This window comes from Homalodisca vitripennis, unplaced genomic scaffold (genome assembly GCF_021130785.1).
Source record: "Homalodisca vitripennis isolate AUS2020 unplaced genomic scaffold, UT_GWSS_2.1 ScUCBcl_1990;HRSCAF=6301, whole genome shotgun sequence".
Taxonomy (NCBI): domain Eukaryota; kingdom Metazoa; phylum Arthropoda; class Insecta; order Hemiptera; family Cicadellidae; genus Homalodisca; species Homalodisca vitripennis.
In genome coordinates, this window is record NW_025778127.1 from 27,741 (window position 1) to 46,474 (window position 18,734).

The 18,734-nt window shown below is 31.9% G+C and overlaps 2 protein-coding genes across 2 annotated transcripts in view; both read left to right on the top strand.

Annotated features, from left to right (window-relative positions):
- The first annotated feature begins 1,572 nt into the window (after positions 1-1,572).
- The window catches only part of LOC124371794 (adenylate kinase isoenzyme 6-like), a 46,124-nt gene continuing 28,962 nt past the window's right edge, over positions 1,573-18,734 (top strand). Inside the window, exons 1-2 of the mRNA XM_046830148.1 lie at positions 1,573-1,760; positions 15,216-15,367. Coding sequence (XP_046686104.1) covers positions 1,724-1,760; positions 15,216-15,367 — 189 coding nt within the window. The 5' untranslated portion in view covers positions 1,573-1,723. The remainder of the gene's footprint in view (positions 1,761-15,215; positions 15,368-18,734) is intronic.
- LOC124371795 (V-type proton ATPase subunit F-like) lies at positions 1,760-3,904 on the top strand. The gene has a single exon (XM_046830149.1). The coding sequence runs from the start codon at positions 2,016-2,018 to the stop codon at positions 2,388-2,390; it is 375 nt and encodes a 124-aa protein (XP_046686105.1). The 5' UTR covers positions 1,760-2,015; the 3' UTR covers positions 2,391-3,904.

Below are 18,734 nucleotides of genomic sequence, written 5' to 3' on the forward strand. Positions count from 1 at the left end.
AATATCTGTTCAAGACATGGCCCTTCTATTATCTGATCTCAAATCGTTCCAAAAGAGGAAGACACTTGATGAAAAAACAACTTGTTGCCAAAATACAACAAAGGCCAGGTGGTATAGGAGTATACAACCTATCAGTCCTTTACTGCCATGGTACCAAGAGACTTAGCAGAAGGGAAATAGTAAATATAATCAGACTAAGAATAAGACGTGTCACAGTGAACAAGACTCTTCATCTAATGAAACTTTATTTCACTCCTCTGTGCTAATTACATTGCAGGAGTGAATGAGACTACGGATCATCTACTAATGAAATGTCCACAATTTGACTATGCAAAGACCTCATGTTTAAAAAAAAAAATAGAAGAATACCGGATGACGATACCCCAGAAAAACTAAAAAAATTTATCCAGTTTTGACGCAACATTATATAAGGAAATAAGTCGATTTCTGACAACCATAAAAAGAATCATATAGCCTAATCGAAGAATAATGATCGAAGCCAATCACAGATGAAATCAGTGCAAACATTGTTTAAGTGAAAATTAACTTCAAGATGTAATTCCACGTCAGCCGTAAGGCATTTAGACAAGAAGAAAAAAATATTTACGTTCTTATTGATTTATTTAAACTTGTTGTTTAAAAGCTAATTATCTTGTTTCGGGGTTTTAAAATTTAATTAACACATGCAATAAAATAACGTGCAGTTTGACTTTATCCAAAGCTCTTGTTATCAATTCAAACTACCGATGTAAAAACTTAATGCGACTGATAAAATATAGCCAGTCTGTAATTTTTTCAAAAAGGTTTTAACTTCTTTATTTCGAGTGGCATGCGATTAAAAATGTTAGGTATATTATATTATAAATAATGCATAAACATGTTTAAATTGACCGATAATTTTAACTTAGATTCTCCTGATGTGAGTTCTCCAATTTAATATTTCATCTAAGGTAATTCCTAGGCATTTAAAAGAACATAATGTATCAGTGATTTCACAGATCCCACAACTTGACAAATGATGAATCAAATATAAAATGAAAACTCTTAGCATCAAAATTAATATATTTTGATTGATTATTACTAGTTTACCTGTAAAGGGTAACAGTTAGCTAAAACTTTTGCTGTCAAATGATAATGTATTTCATTAAAAATTGTCTTCCCTTCATTTAAAGGTTGTCATACAATGTATTACATGAAAAGGAACGTTAGATGTTTCTTTGCACAACAACATAACAGAAAATACCTATCACCAACCTGACTTCGTTAAATTGATTAACATATTGCTAAACTAATATAAGATTAACTAACATACATTTGATGTAAAGAATGTATAAAGTTGATAAAAATACTTAAAGCAAATGAAATTAAAGTTTTATGAAAAAATGTATGCAGAGTGTTTTATTTTTTTTTAATCGATGTTTAGAAAACATCGACCCACAAACATTGATGACATAAACATCGAACCTCAAACTTCGATTGGAAAAATGTTTTCTCTATGTTGACGTCTCTATTCTTATACTTGTTTACTGCTTGTTTTCTAGTTTGGTTTATGGTTGGTCTTTGAAAAAAGAAGTCAAGTCAGTGTGGTGAATGGTGGTAGTAAACAAACAGTTTCAGAACGTTAAGATTATTTTTGTGGTGTCTAATTCAATACTGAACTTGTCAGAGGTATCCTAATATTCTACAAATAAAATTAAATTTATTTGGAAGAAATAATTCTGAAATGACAGATAGGAAGTTACCAAATATTTTAATTACTGGTGTGTTGACTTTACTATTTTTGTAAGTGTAGTGTAAAATAGCTGAAATAATCGTGAAGAGAGCAACAGCTTTTTGAGGAATTTAATCTAAATATGAGCAGTTTGATAGATTAGATCTATAAGTGCATGGCATAAAGGTGTCTATATTAATACATTATAGTTATTAGTTGTGATATATGCTATAACATTAAGAAATAACCTCAACTGAATACAAACATTCCTTCAACTAAGAGGTTAGAAATTACTCTAATTATAATGGCTTTACATTCTGGAGTAAAAGGAAAACTGATAGCAGTTATTGGTGATGAAGATACTTGTGTTGGTTTTTTGCTTGGTGGACTTGGGGAAATTAACAAAAACAGACATCCCAATTTCATGGTAACTAATAAAAACACCAGTGTCATTGAAATTGAAGAAACATTCAAGCGATTCATTAAAAGAGATGACATAGATATAATTCTGATTAACCAAAATGTGGCCGAGTTAATTCGTCACACTATTGATGAATATGTGCAACCCATTCCAGCTGTTTTGGAAATTCCCTCCAAAGATCATCCTTATGATGCTAGCAAAGACTCTATCCTGCGCAGAGCTAAGGGAATGTTCAATCCAGAAGATTTACAGCACTAAAACCTGTCTAATTGACTGTCGTAATATAAATAAAACTAAAGCTATAAAGTCTAAATTAAGTTTTGTTTATTTTGAATTATGCTTAGAATTAAAATTGAGAAGTCCAGGAAATTCAAATAAAAAGTTATAGTAAGCAAGAGCAGAGTATGAAAAGTGAATCCAGTTTTTATATTGCCAATTACAATTATTCATATACCCTATCGGATAACAGAACTATCAATCAATATCAACATATTGAAAAAATTAAATAAAAGTTATATGTTTAAAATAAAATGGATTTATTAGATACTTACAATAACAATCTCATAAATAATTGAGAAATTGGTCATAATCATAAATCAAACGATACAGAAAAGTTAATAACATATCCTTGGAAAATAATAAAAATCTTAAGGAGTTTTAATAAGCTTCCTACATTTGTTAGGCTATTCAATAACGATTCAGTATATAATCAAACTTCGACATTATATAATAATTGTATGCAATAAGAATTATAATACATTAACAACTCAAATAATCCATTAAAATATTCAATAACAAATTTAAAAATAACATTACAAAATAACAAAACGAACTATGGCCTGGATGTACACATCAGAAAAACGTTACAATATTTATAGTTTGCCTGGATAACAGTGAGCTACCGCTTTTGTAAAAAGGAGGAAAGGATTCTCCACATAAGGAGAAACTAAACCCAAATGTATATCTAAAAATATCTCACAAATTCTTTGTATTGATTGCCATTTTCAAAATCTAAAATAAAATGTGTTAGGCTACTTCTAGATGTTTATGGTTTACATTACAAATTAGTGTAACTAAGTTTAATAAGTTGAAATCATATTTTAAGTTAAATAAATTGTAATATGAAATTTTTAATTGGATAAAAACAACCAAATAATTCGATGTATAAATCAACCAAATAATGAGTGAAGGCCGCTTATTGAAGTCTATCCAAAATCTTATTTAAATAATAGAGAAGCCATAACAACATAACAAACACATTGAAACCAACCAAACACAGTTAATCATCTTGAATGCTGTTTCGCTTAGTTTTATAAAGTTTACATATCTTAATTAGAAAATGTCATTTTTACATAAAATATATGCTTTAAAACTAAATGGGTTTGGTGCAAATTTAAGTTAATTAATTGTTCCAAGTTTATTGATCAGTATCTGCTGATTTATATATTAATTACATAATTACAATATTACTCAATTACAGCTCTGGTTCTAATTAAGTAATATTGTTTATTAATATTGATCTAAAAAACTGGCTCCGCTTAATCATACTCTACCCGTAAGCAAGTTTAACTGATATTGTTTTATACTACCTTACACTTAATATTATAATTTAGGCTAGTAAACTCTGAATTATAGGCCAGCCTATAACTTGTCTCAGATGGATTAGCAAGCAAGCTACATATAAAAAAAAATCATTAAACCTGAGGTGATAATGATAATAGATTATTATTATGAATGGTCTGTATAAAATATTAATAAAGGGCTTAAAAATATAATGGTAGTAGGTTTAATCTATCCCTTTGACTATAAGACATTGCTTTTGAGTTGTTACATTACCAATGTTTCATTATAATCAGACAATCTATATAAATTGGTCACGTAACACAACATCTAATGGATTATTTGTGAGCAGTTTTAATTTAATCAAAAGTATTAAATTTTCTTAAAAAGTTTTAAAACTGCTTTTGAATGAAAACATGAGAAAGGTTCAGAAGATGGAAGTTTTCAGCTAACTTTACACACATGCGAACTTATGAGTAGGTTTACCCTAGATCTGGAACAATGTTAAAAATGTGAGAAGTGGCCATCCCAACAGTCAAATCATCTACACTTCTGATTGTCTCGAGTACTGAGCATAAAAAAAAGTTCAAAACGAATTGCATTATTTAAAGGTATTTAAAATTATATACAATAGTTAAGCTATGTTTTCCCATCTAAAAAAGTAATAATATAATAAGATAACAAAAAAAGAAATATTGTTTTACAAACAAGTAAATATGTATACATATATAAAATATTTTTGCATGCAAAAAATTATAGAAATATAATCACACACACACGCGCGCGCGCGCGCGCCCACACACACACACACACACACACACACACACAGAGAGAGAGTAGTTGAAAATTAACTAGATATTATGAAACTGTCATAAATTTATCAAATGAACCAAGTACATGTATTTCACTACACAAGAAAACATAGGAATAAGTTAAATCTCAATGTAGGTTCCGGCATTGTTTAACTATTTCCTCAAACGTCCAGGGGTACAATGTACACTTTTCTGAAGGAAGTTAATTGGAATGTTGGTGATAACTTATAACTTATTGAATTCTGTTTTCCGATTCCTCCTATGTACGAGGTTTGGACTTGCATAAATCCTCCTTAGCGTAGCCCCTCAAAAAAAAAAAAAAATCACATGGGGTAAGATATGGACTTCTTGCAGGCCATTCGTGCAGTCCACGCCGTCCCAGCTAACGCCCAGTAAATGTTTGGTCCATCTACTCTGGAACAATTATTGACACTCCATCTTGCATAAAATTGAGGTCATCAATGTCTTCCCATTGTGATATCGTAGGCCACACACAGTCTCGAAGTATCTGAAGTGATCAGCATTCATGGTGTCGCACAGAAGACTGGACCAATGAGCTTTGTTGCAGTCACTGCACACACACACACACAGTCACTTTGGGGCGAGTTTGGAACTTTTTCAACCGTCATTTCAGGATCGGCATTATGTGGCGCCCAGTAATGGCAGTTATGACAACTGACAAAACTACCAATATGGAACACGGCCTGGTCACTCCTCAAGATATTTTCAAACAGTTGTAGCTAATCTTCATGCCAACCGTCATTGCCAACACAATCTTCAAATTTTTAACTCTTGTATACAGGGTGATTCATGAAGTTCTCCCCCCCACTTCTACAGCACATTGTACTAGTAAAAATAATGAAAAAATGTTATATAAACATAGGTTCCGAAAACGCTTCGTTAGCGAGTTACAGCTAGCGAAAGATTTCGCCTGAATTCCTGGGTAAAGAGTAAAATAAAGCCATACTGAACTTTTGGAAAGGTTAATTAAGTAAGAAATATCGTGGATTCTTATGTATTTTTACCTGATAAAGCTAATAAAATAGGTTTCAGAACTGTACCTGTAGTAGTTTTTTTAGAGAGGATTCAGGGTTAAATGCAAAAAAATTTGGGGCACGAAACAATGTTTTTTTTAAGTTTGATGTACAATAACTTTGTTAAATTGGTAACAAATACATAAAATCAACAAACATTAATTGTAGAGAATTTAATTCTGAGAAAATTGATATAATCAAAGTCTAAAATAAAACAGAAATAAGTACCAAAAAATCGATTTTATTCAGTATAATACATTACTAGCTGTAAAGAAATACCGTACGGTATTTAGTTAAAATAAAACAAAAACAAAATGTTTGTTCCTTAATGATGAGATAAATTGAGAAAACAAGATTAACTGTTAAATAAATTTGTTTGTATAAATAAAAATATCATATTTTTATTACGTTGTATTTTTTTTTTAAATAAAAATTTACATCAAATGTTCGAAAATAAATGAAGCAAACATTTTCCCCATTATTGTTTACTAATCATCGAAATGCAGTTTTTTGTTTTATTAATTTCTAAGTTGGTAACGCACGAATAACAGCTGATCAACAATGGTATTCTGTACTGTTACGTTAGAACTGTGTAATTAGTGGTGTTTTGCAAGCTACAGCAGGAGAATCGGGTTCTGTGAATCGTTGTTATTAAATGCAATTTTTCTGTGAGTTATAATTTGATTGTTTATTCAGCGAAAAAATGCCTTACTTATTTACATCAAAGGAATACGCTGATATGGTTTTTTATTTTGGGTTACTGTAATGGTAATGCTAGAGCTGCTGTAAAAGAATATGAACTACGTTACCCCTAATAGGAGGATTCCAGATACCAAAACAATTTCAGGAACTTTTCGTACTCCTTCGGGAAACAGGATCACTACCAAGTACTAGAACCAATTATGAACGAGCTGTCCAACTTGATGATGATATTGTTATTAATGCTGTATTCATCGCAGTCCAGGTGTAAGTACAGACGACGTATTTCTAGGCGGATAGGAGTTTCGCAGTCAACGGTGTGGAGGTCACTTAATCGAAACAAATTTTAATCCGTTTCATAAACAAAAGGTTCAACATCTACAGCTAGGGGATGGTCCCGCTTCGCTTGGAGTTTTGCAACTTTTTGAATATTAATAATCAACTCTACAAGCGTATTTTGTTTACGGATGAGGCACAATTCACTCGGGATGGTGTCAATAACCTGCACAATGAACACTCATGGGCAGAAGACAATCCACATGAGGTAGTGGAACAGAACTTTCAACACCGATTTAGCGTCAATGTCTGGTGTGGCCTTTTGCACAATCGGCTTGATTGGACCTTTCATATTACCTGGACGCCTAAATGCTGAGTTCTATTTGCATTTCCTTCAAGAAGAGTTGCCGCAGCTGTTAGAGAATGTTCCTTTAACATCTCAGACAAAATTTGTACTTCCAGCAGCATGACGGAGCACCTCCCCACTTTTCACGTGCTGTTTCTGCTTACTTAAATCATCAATTTCCTGGACACTGGATTGGTCGTGGAGGGCCTCACCCTTGGCCACCAAGAATCACCATTGGATTATTGCATCTGGGGATGGATGAAAGACATTGTATACAAGACAAAAGTGAATTCTCTCGTGATGAATTAATTGCCCGTATTATGGATTCGGCTGTGCAGATACAGGGAAGTCCTGAAAAATTAAGAAACACAACAAAAGCAATACACAAACGTGCTGCAAAATGTATTGATAATGATGGCCTCATTTTCGAACATCTATTATAAAAAGGGTGCGTACGGTTGGCCCAACCTGATTAATTTTGCTTAAAACTAGTAATTAATACCATTGTTGATCAGCTGTTATTCGTGCGTTACCAACTTAGAAATTAATAAAACAAAAAACTGCATTTCGATGATTTAGTAAACAATAATGGGAAAATGTTTGCTTCATTTATTTTCGAACATTTGATGTAAATTTTTTATTAAAAAAAAATACAGACGTAATAAAACATGATATTTTTATTTACAAACAAATTTATTTAACAGTTAATCTTGTTTTCTCAATTTATCTCATCATTAAGGAACAAACATTTTGTTTTTGTTTTATTTTTAACTAAATACCGTACGGTATTTCTTTACAGCTAGTAATGTATTATACTGAATAAAATCGATTTTTTGGTACTTATTTTCTGTTTTATTTTAGACTGATTATATCAATTTTCTCAGAATTAAATTCTCTAACGATTAATGTTTTGTTGATTTTATGTATTTATTACCAATTTAACAAAGTTATTGTACATCAAACTTAAAAAAACATTGTTTCATGCCCCAATTTTTTTGCATTTAACCCTGAATCCCTCAAAAACTACTACAGGTACAGTTCTGAAACCTATTTTTATTAGCTTTTATCAGGTAAAAAAAATACATAAGAATTCCACGATATTTCTTACTTAATTAACCTTTCCAAAAGTTCAGTATGGCTTTATTTTACTCTTTACCCAGGAATTCAGGCGAAATCTTTCGCTAGCTGTAACTCGCTAACGAAGCGTTTTCGGACCTATGTTTATATAACATTTTTTCATTATTTTTTACTAGTACAATGTGCTGTAGAAGTGGGGGAGAACTTCATGAATCACCCTGTATAATAGGTTTCCATGGGTGAAAATTTAGTTTCTTAGGCAATGCTTTAGGTACTGTATGCCTTGTTAGTTAACATAATCTGAGCTTGAATTTAGGTACTATCTTAAGGGAAGTTTTTTCTTTTTTCACCAGAATTTTTGGGTTGGCACTACCCACTGAAGCTCGCACTGATGGCCAGGAGATTTTCAATCTGTATTTTCCTCAGATCACGTGCCAGATCGTTCAACGTGATATGACATCAGAATGTCATAACATATAACAATACGTCTAGTATCATATTTATGATAACCTAATCTAAACCTTCTTAGATTATAACTAGTAGCTGGAGACAGAGTAGAAGTTTCCTTCTTGCCGACATCTTTTCCTTTTGGGAAGCAGAACACAAGAAGCGATCGTCATAATGCCATGTAATTTTCATAGTTAGTTAAATAAAGTTTATTCTTTATAATAATGTAGTTTTTTTAGGTTCTTGTTAAGTAAAAATCTTAAAAATTAGTAGCCTCCGGATAATACCAAAGTACCGAAACTTTAAAACAGTTCACTGAGTTATTGTCAAAATGATTATATACGCACACAAAGTCAATATTTCAATGTATCTGAAAGTACATGTTTTATATTGAAAAATTTTATTACTTGAAGTTTGTTATTGATAACGGATAATTTGAACAAATATAATATGCTTCAAGGCTTGAAACAATAATATTTTTATGTATTATCAGATATTAAGACAAGTCTAAGTTAATCATGAACAAAAAATGTGAAAATTAATCTCATTACAATTTTGAGATATTGCAGAATTGAAACATTTTACCAGTAGAATTGATGGTTTTACTAGAGTCAAGCTAATGACTCTCTTTTGTTACGATTATTTTTACTATCCCATCAGTACTGTCACATGAAGATTTGTAGTATCTTTTATTAAGTTCATGATTTTTTAATGTATCATGAGATATAGTGTATAACATGAAAATCAACAAGTTAAAAAAATTGTATCAATATACTATTTTCAAAAATAATTTTGTTTATCTAACAAGGACTTATTCTTAGCTAAGCTGAAATTTTAATTTTATTTGAAGTAAACATAAAATTATGAGGAGTTTACTAGTCTTGCATCATGTGTTAGATGGATATTCTGTTAGGATCTGGAGTCTTCCAGAAGCCTTCAAGAGTTTACAAATCTAACAAAGGGGACTTATTAACCAAGTACGAGAACACAAACGAAACAATTCACCTACTATATGCCTACTTCCTGCTGTAATTAAGAACATTGCCAGAAGGGAAACATAGAAGTTCATATAAAACATTTTCTGACAATCACTTCAAACAAGTCACCATGTCGTTAATCTTACCAGAAGATTTCTTTATCAGTGGGTAATTTTTCATGGTACTGACAGGGAATATTTTTCTACCAGCGTGTTCTTTCTTTGTTTGAAGTTTGTTATTGACGATGGTTAGTTTGAAAGGATAATAGAATTTCAGACATTTACCATTGTTATATGTTACAAAATGTATTTGTATTTTTGTAAATTATATTGTTACGTATTTGCTTAAATGGAACACTCAGAATACTGAATACAGTAAATATTTATTTGTCTTATAAATACATCTAAATATAATATTTACAAACTTAAAATTAAGCTGGCTTTAAAGAAAATAATTGTTTATAAAACTGTCACTATTTATACTGCCACAATATCTCTATTAACTGTATAGTCTATCTATTTACATAGGACTTTTTTTAGGACAGTCAATAATTACTAACACAATTCCAATTACTGTATCTAGATCACGATTATTACCACTAATTCTGCCACTTCACAAGTTCATTTCTAAAACTCCACTGACTTACTGCGTCGCTACCGTTCCTTATATGGCTATTGGCACTTCGAGAACTCAAGCTTAATAGACAAGTTGTGAGGGGTCATAGTGCCCTCCTACACTTTTATAAGGAGGGGTGGCCAGTCCAGATAAAGAAGCTGACCCAACCCACTGAGCGCTCTCTCTACAGCATAGCTATTCATATATTATCCTTTTTATTATTATCAGGGATATTGAATGTTCGGTCATATTCCCTTGTATTAGAGGTTGACCTGCTTATCTGGAACATTCTCCCTCATTCTTGTAACAATATGTATTTTGTAATATTATATGTTACAAAATACATTTTGCAATATATAACGATGGCAAATGTCCGAATTCCAATTATTATTTCAATATGTTCAGTTGGTTTATAACAGAAAGTGAACAACTTTTCAAGAAAAAATAGACTAGTAGACAATATTAGTCCTTTATTTCCAAATGTTAGTCTCAAATTATGTAACATTCCACAATAAATATTTTGAAATAATAATAAAAAGCGGGGTTTTGGTAGCTTTTCCTTCCTTATTTTATAATAACTTTTTTTATAAAAATATTAACTAAAGTAATTAAAGCAACATGGTAACAAAATGTGGCCAAAGTTTTTCACTTAAAATTGTCTTGTGATTTAAAAAAAGACGTGTAACATAATTTTACTTTATTTGTTTTTACAATGTGTGTATGAAATATTTAGTTCATTAATGGTTTGAATGCGGATAAACTATCCAAAAAGGATAATATGTCAGAATAAAAATATTTACACCTTATTATTGTTAGTTGGAAAAGAAATATATATAGGGAAATAATTCAGTTACAATTTTCTCAAAACCTAGTTTTGTGTTTTACACCCCATTTTCTATCAATATCATAAATTATGCTTGTGGAGGAAAAGAAACGCTACATCCAGTGGAAGGTTTGCACAGAGGAGTTGAAGCCAGAATAGAAACGAGGAGGACATTTTGGCATAAAACAAAATGAAACAGATGACCATTAGATACCCTGGCATGTTTAGGGCCCTACACCCTAGAGAGCATACAAATTTATTCCCTTCAAATACTACATAAAGGAGCAGATATATTGTTACCCATCAGTTGTAACTTTTAGGGCAATTTTATGGGGATTAATTTTTGGGAGTTAAGTGATAGTGTAACATAATTGCATCTGCTCAGAGTTAGAATTAGAGAAATTGTTTCCATTAGGATTTTTTCTTCTGATCATATACAGTCTTAAGGCTATTTTGTCCTGGTAAATCAAATGGTTCGTAATGATTGTTTCTATTTGGTCATCAATAACAATTTACTTGCTTTCCTGACATTACTTTATTCAATGGATAATAGAATATAATTTATTTTACAAGACAACAAAAATACACTTTTGAAGCAGGACAAAAATACAATAACAACAAAGGAACAGCAACTAACACCAATTTATGGTCAACAAAAGTATCAGAAAAATAGATCAGTATAATATTACAAATTTAATAATAATTAATCAAACATTTTCAATAACCTCCCTTTGATAAGTTTATGCAATTTTACGTAATATTTTCTGAAGAGAGTTAGAATAATTGTAAACTGTTATTAAATTTCCTAAATTGTGGGCTATTAATAAATAAAATTGAAATGCAAATAATAAATTTAGACAAATTAACAAATATGATATGATATGATGATGATTGATATTCTAATGATTTATAATGATCTATAATTTAAGTGTAGAATGTATTGAAGATATGCCGCTCGATATGCGACTCGAAAATGGCATAATAAGCAGTCTTCGCCTTGTCTTGATTGCAGACGTGAGTGAGTCTCCTCAGTACATATAGGGCTGAGCTGTTTGCTGCATAGGTTTTTTATATGGTCAGTCCATGTTAATTTGTTGTCAATTGTGACCCCAAGGTACTTAACTTTTCCAATTTGTTCTAGATCTGGTAGCATGCATACCTCTTCTTTTGCTCTTCCAATGATTAGCTGCTGGCTCTTTTTTCATTTAATATTAGGTAATTTCTCTCGCAGTATTGTTGTGCCATATTGACAGCAATGTATGACTCAACCTCAATGTGTGCAGGTGTTCTGTTTTTTCAGTAAAAACACTGTATCATCCGCATACATCAGTGTTGAGCAGAGATTATTTAGGTAGTCTGGGAGGTCATTGACAAAGATGATGTACAGAACAGGTCCCAGGACTGATCCCTGTGGGACTCCTCTCTGTATGGGCATTGGTTTTGACTTGATTTTCTTCTTTACACCATCTGCAGTTCTAGTTATTTTTAATGTGACACCGCTAGCTATGACTTCAAGGGGATCATGAAACAGGATAATTGAGCAAACTTATCTAATGCTAAAAAAAAATGAAATCTTAACTAACATTCCTAACTTCAGTAAATTTAAAAATTATTAACTCGTATTGGGACATCAATGGAAACCTTTATTTTGATACACTCTCATTAAAAACAATGTCAACAGTCCAAACGGCAAAACTGTTGTATTGTTATTGATGCAAGGCCTTAATTAATTCATCATTTCATAAAAAGAGTGAGGTGAAACCTATACAATGACCCATGTCACTAAAAATCGCTGGATTCAAATCCATGACTGATAGATTACATAAAATTCCAATACAAACTGAAGTGAATGTTGAGTTTAGCTCCATTTAACATTCTCTTAGTGCAGCGTCTGGAATCTGATGCTGTCACAGACTTGACTCTGGGAATTTAGAGTCACATTCTTTTGAAGAGATCCAAAACAAAAAGTCGGTGACAAAGAAGGTCACAATAAACTCTTTACATTATTTCGACATCAGAGACACGTATACTACAAAATATAGTGTAATCTAGGTGAAGAGGTATTCTCATCAGGTGCACAATTGAGTGCACTACAATGTTTTAGACACAATCTCTAAACACGGTGGAGCAATCGAGTTTTCTAAACATAATGTAACTATGGTGGGAAGGGTTGATTCGGTGTGAATCTTAATTTTAGCTTAAGTTCACCGTCCACTTAGCGCAGCTGATGCTATGTGAACTGGAGATGAATTGAACATTCACACTGAATCAACCCTTCCCACCATAAAAAAACTACCAATCATAAAAAAAATATTGTGGAAAACAATGGATACAAAGCATGTGTCATTGATTCATTCACAAATATTGAAGAATGAAAAGAAAACATGAAATAAATTATATTGAATACATACAATCAGAGTATCCCGAAAAAATCCACAAAATAAGCAAACAATTATTAAATTATGAGTATTAATTACAATTTAAAATTTGTATTAATATAAAAAAAGTATTAGCCAGTAAAGCAAAATGGGTATTCAAATTTATCAAAAGTGGAGTACTTAAATTTGCAATGTACTGAACATCAAAACCACTATATTGAACAGACTTGCAGATTCTTAAATTTAAGTTAATACCTTCACTAAGGAACGAGTCATGTACCAACTTATATGTACGACAGCCGGATAGTAGTTGTAATGTTTGCCCATTGCAGTCAATGATTAATGAACACATAAAAATATATATAAATATAAAAAAAAAATATTTTGAAATTTATAAAAATTAATTCTAAAACATTAATTAAAAATAAAGATTTTTGACAGAAAGTCTATTATTTTATAAACTTTAAATTATATAAATTATTTATAAGGGTTACTCTGAAAGTTTTGAGATACAGACAGACAAGACTACTGCAATCTTATCATTCTTATCTGATTGTCCAAGTACCAATCAGTACCTGGCACTAACTTGGGTTTATCAAGTGTACTGGCGGTCTGTTCGGGAAGATCAATTTCCTGAAGTCATGGAGTTAAGAGATAATTTTCCGACTGTGAGTTTTAAGTTGATTTGTCTCAAGAGGAGTGTGTCAAATGTCTTAAAATTGCCTTGGTTCTGAAGCATCATCCTGTGCCACTGTTTTTAGGTGATATTTGGAATTTTGCCATATTTTGCTTCAAAAAAACAAACCTTTGGGAAGGCTTTCACTCAAGTAAACATTGATCGGGTGTGTGCTATGATCATATACATAGTCATATACTGCACTTATTTAACGATTGAAGCTTCCCTAGGGATTGGGTCCGCAACAGTGCGATTAATCTGGCATGACTTTAAAAGTCATAAAAATTGTTTCTGAATGGGTATCTCACGATTTGACAGATATACAAAAAGCTGAATGTATGGGAATCAGCCAACAGACACTCCAACCGCTTAATGATAGTGGTAATTGGATTATTTCCAAAATTGTCACTGTCAATGACTATCTCACTTTATGACGTTTCCACCTCATGGAGAAAGTCATGAATGGGTGTAGGGGACAAAAGCGAACCTTCCAAACAATGGTCCAGAAACAACGATCGGTGAAGAGAAAAAAAGCACACAGTTTTCTTCAAGAGTACTGGACAGGTGAAGACTATTGAGTTGGAAAAACAAAGAACTGTCACAGCAAGTTTTTATTTTCAACGATTCTTGCCAAAAGATCTTCAGGACTTAAGACATTAAACGTTTAATTTTGCACCATGACAATTCTTCTGACACTGCCGCAAAACCTTGTTTTGGCTGAAAATGGCATGAAAACAATGGAGCACCCCATTATTCACCTGAACTTGCTATGTGCAACTTTTGGTCGTTCTTAAATCCGAAGAAATAGTTGTGCTGTCGTTGTTTTTTTTTGGAAGCTGAAATCCATGATCAGATTCAAGAATATTTTGACTCCATTCCAAAAATTGAGTGGCTGTGTGCTTTCAACGAGTGGAAATCCGACTTGAAAAGTGCAATTTCGCAGGATGGGATTACTTTGAATACACCTAACATTTGGTAAATCTAGCACAAAAACTTCATATATCTCATTACTTTCAGAGTGACCCTCCCTCATATATAGAAATATAAATATAAAATTTACCCTTATACGTGTTTTGAAATAAATACATACAAGGGTAAATTTCTAGAAGCAGTGCTTGATTTCTAGAACTAGAGATGGTGCAAGTGTACCTTTACGGAATTACCACAAGAAAGATCTTCCAACAGAAAAATTTGAAGATATGAGGTCTCAAAACACTGGTTTTACGCATTTATGGAATTAAACGTTTATTCTCTCTTCACAGTCGAATCACAACAAAATAACAATATTATATTTCCACTAACAGCAAAACTAACTGTATAGGTCTTATTTTAACTGTCATTATCACTCTTTTATTATCAACAGGAACTCCTGGAGTGGGGAAGTCTACCCTCTGCTATGAGTTGGCAAAACAAACTAACTTTGAGTGGCTGGAAGTGGGGAAAATAGCCAAAGAACACCAATGTTATGAGTCCTATGATGATGAGTATCAGTGCCCCATATTAGATGAAGTTAAGGTCAGTATCATCATATTTGTAGTAGAATTTTATGGCAGCTTGTAGGAATTACTTTCTTTCTTTTTTTATTCAAAATCAATCAAAAAAGAAAGAAAGTAATTCCTTGTTAGTCCATATTGTATTTTGGAGCACTATTGTTTATGAATCTTGTCTCTAATACACAGCTTAAAACAGAGATAGAGTTATTTAATTTTCTATATTTCAATCTCTAAAATTGAAAAATCAATATAAATAATAAATATGGCTGATTTGTCACAAGAAACAGACATCTCTCATTATACTTTGAATGCATGAAGAGGAGGGAGTTTATAGTGAGATATTGGTAGAAGAAAGCTTTATACCTAATACAGTAGCTGAGAAGTTGACGATTGAAATCTTGTCAAAATTGTTACACGCAGAGATACAGTTTTAGATACGAATACTCGTAATTTCACACAGTTAGTACAATGTAAATCTCTTAGAAAGCAGTGTTTACTCGACTTGCATAGTCTCTGAATTGTGCAACAGGCCTACATACTCACATCAGAGTGTTTTGGATTTATGTTTAAAACCTAAAGCGAATGATATTTAAGTATATTATTATTTATAATTATTTATAAATATATTAACCTCAAATTTAATGATATTTAAATGATATTTCAGTTAGGGAATTTGAGCATGAAGGAAGGAAGAGATTATTCCCTCATGTGGTCTTCAATATTTTTGTGGATTTCTTTTCCTCCGTGTATTCAACCACGGCAACCTCTTTCTAACTTTGACTGCTCTACAGTTGCTACTGCTCTATATTCATTTCGAGTTGGGTCTTAAAACAAGTAGATGTGTATTTCTAACTCTCCATAAAAACATGCAGGTCCTAATAAGATACTGCCAAAAATTCTCAAACATTGTGATTTCTTGATCTCTCTTCAAATAACTGTATTATTTAACAAGTTGTTGAAGATAAGTATTTTTCCTCTTTAGGCTCAAATTTAGCTTTGTAGTGCTCATTTTCTAGTCTGGTAGTCAAAAATGAGGTTTCAAAGTACAGACTATTATTCCAAAAAGTTGTTTAAAAGCCTTATGCTCAATCAATCATTCTTTTCTTTCAATGTGTATGGATTTTTACTTGAAATGTCTAATATTTCTAATTTTCACTAGACGCTTGCAGCTTGATAGTGTTTGTATATACTTTGCTTAGACTTTTGATAGTATTAACCATCAATATCTGTATAAGTTGTAATCCCATGGAATTAACTTCCATGCAAACCCAACCCTTAACTGCCACAACTGTGTTATCAGGTGTCAAACAGCTACTTCGCTACACAATGTCTAGCAGCTGTAAGATAAAACAGTTTGGCTTCTAGTAGTGTTTATTGAACTACTACAAATCCACAGTAGTGATTTTAATTGGTACTATACTCTGACGATTAATTATAAAAATATTATAACTCAAGCACATGGAGAAGTTTCACCTGGATGTTGTTGTTTTCTAATTTTTTTTATTGGCCTTTTGAAGTTGCTATTGTTAATTATTTTAATTTTCTGTTTTGATTGTGGTTTAATTAGTCGGTATGGAAAGTATTATTTGTGGACGTTTATCAATTTTATATTTGTCCAGATACATTGTTGTATGTTAGCAGTTTGCAACTTTTCTGAGAACAATGGCGATCAAAATGTGGACTCAATTTATTAACCATGGTCTGATGTTATGAATCAGGAGATTCTGGCGGCAGTTTGGTAAATGAAGGTGTTACTGAAATTGATCATGGTAGATGATAGACATCTATGCTGACTGTAGATAGCTCTGTACCTAGCAAATAAACCCGGCAGTACCAGGTGACAGCACCATTAAAAACTCAGCACTTAAAGGGTTAATGGAAATTTTTGAACTATTTTCACTTTTAGCTTATGGGTAAATAACAAGTTTTCAAGTTTGATGGTGCTATAACAGAACTATTCATGGCTGCATCAGGCATACCACAAGGTCTTTTCTTTGACATCTTAAAATAATATTGATTTTTTCTCTTGGGTTCCACTTTTTGTTTGTCACAGATTATAAAGGTTTTCTGTGCTACCTCTACAATTGATAGTTGCCTCATCTTCAGTGTTGTCTGCGGGGCATCACACAGTGATGTGATCAGTATGAAGCTTAACACAATGAAATGTATAGTTATGACCTCATGTGCATTACATTAACAACCTATTCTTCATGACTACACCTTATGTGATACAACCCTAATCAGGTGAAAAGTAGTGTTATGGGTGTTATTTTCTCAGTCAACATGTATATCTTCATATTGACTTTGTGTAGGGCTTCTAAGGCAATTGGACTGATTATAAATGCCTCCAAGCACAGTATCACCATAAAGGCGATGAAGATCCTGTAAATATCTTTGGTCTGCTCTATTTAAAGTATAATTTTAGCCATATAGTTTTGGTTATAGTGATTGCCTAGAAAAGCTCTAGCGATAATTTTTGACAATCATCAAGTCCAGCAACTTTTTGTGGCATCGGGCAGAGTTTTGGTTTACAGCTTGTCACTGAACATAATCTTTTTAACTCCTTCAGGCTTAAGCATGTACTTAATTTTGTATAAACTGATATGGTTGTGTAAAGAATGAGGATTAAAAAACACAAACAAAAGTAAAATATAACTTATTGTTGTTTATGTCACAAACTCTAAATATCACAATAAACTTATTTGGAATCCAAAATTATAATCAAGTTTAAACTTCTCAATTTTTTTTGCCATACTTTAGGTTGTGATGTTATGAAATTAAAGAAGCTTTTCATAATCTTAATTGCAGCACAATCATTAATTACTTGTTAAAAAACAATTATTTATCTGTGAGGTTGGCCTTAAGTAGTTGTGAATGTTGAGTTTAGCTCCAGCTCACCTTCCTCTTAGTGCTGCCTGCATCTGGAAGAAAATAGTCTCTTAGTCTTGTTTTTTGAAGAATTAAATAAAGATCGACGATGAAGAACCTCAAATGAACATTTTGCATTGTTGCACCTAGACTACTATAATAAGGTATCCTACTTGACTCACCAAGTGTACAATAATTGAGTGCACTACAATGTTTGACATGATCTCTAAGTGCGGTAGAGCAACTGAGTTTTCTACACATAACGTAGCTATGGTGGGAAGTAAAAGTAGCTTGTAATCAGAAAAAGTACATTAGAAGCCCTACACAAAGTCAGTGTGAAGATACACATGTTGACCTACAATCAATCAATCAAAATTCTTCATTTACATGGACATTGAGTACAGTAATGGTGTCATTGTTAAAGATTTGTACATTTCATATCTTAAAATTGTATATACAACTAGCTGACCCGACAGACTTCGTCCTGTCAAAAAGATTTGTAATGTGGCAGTTTTTTTGCC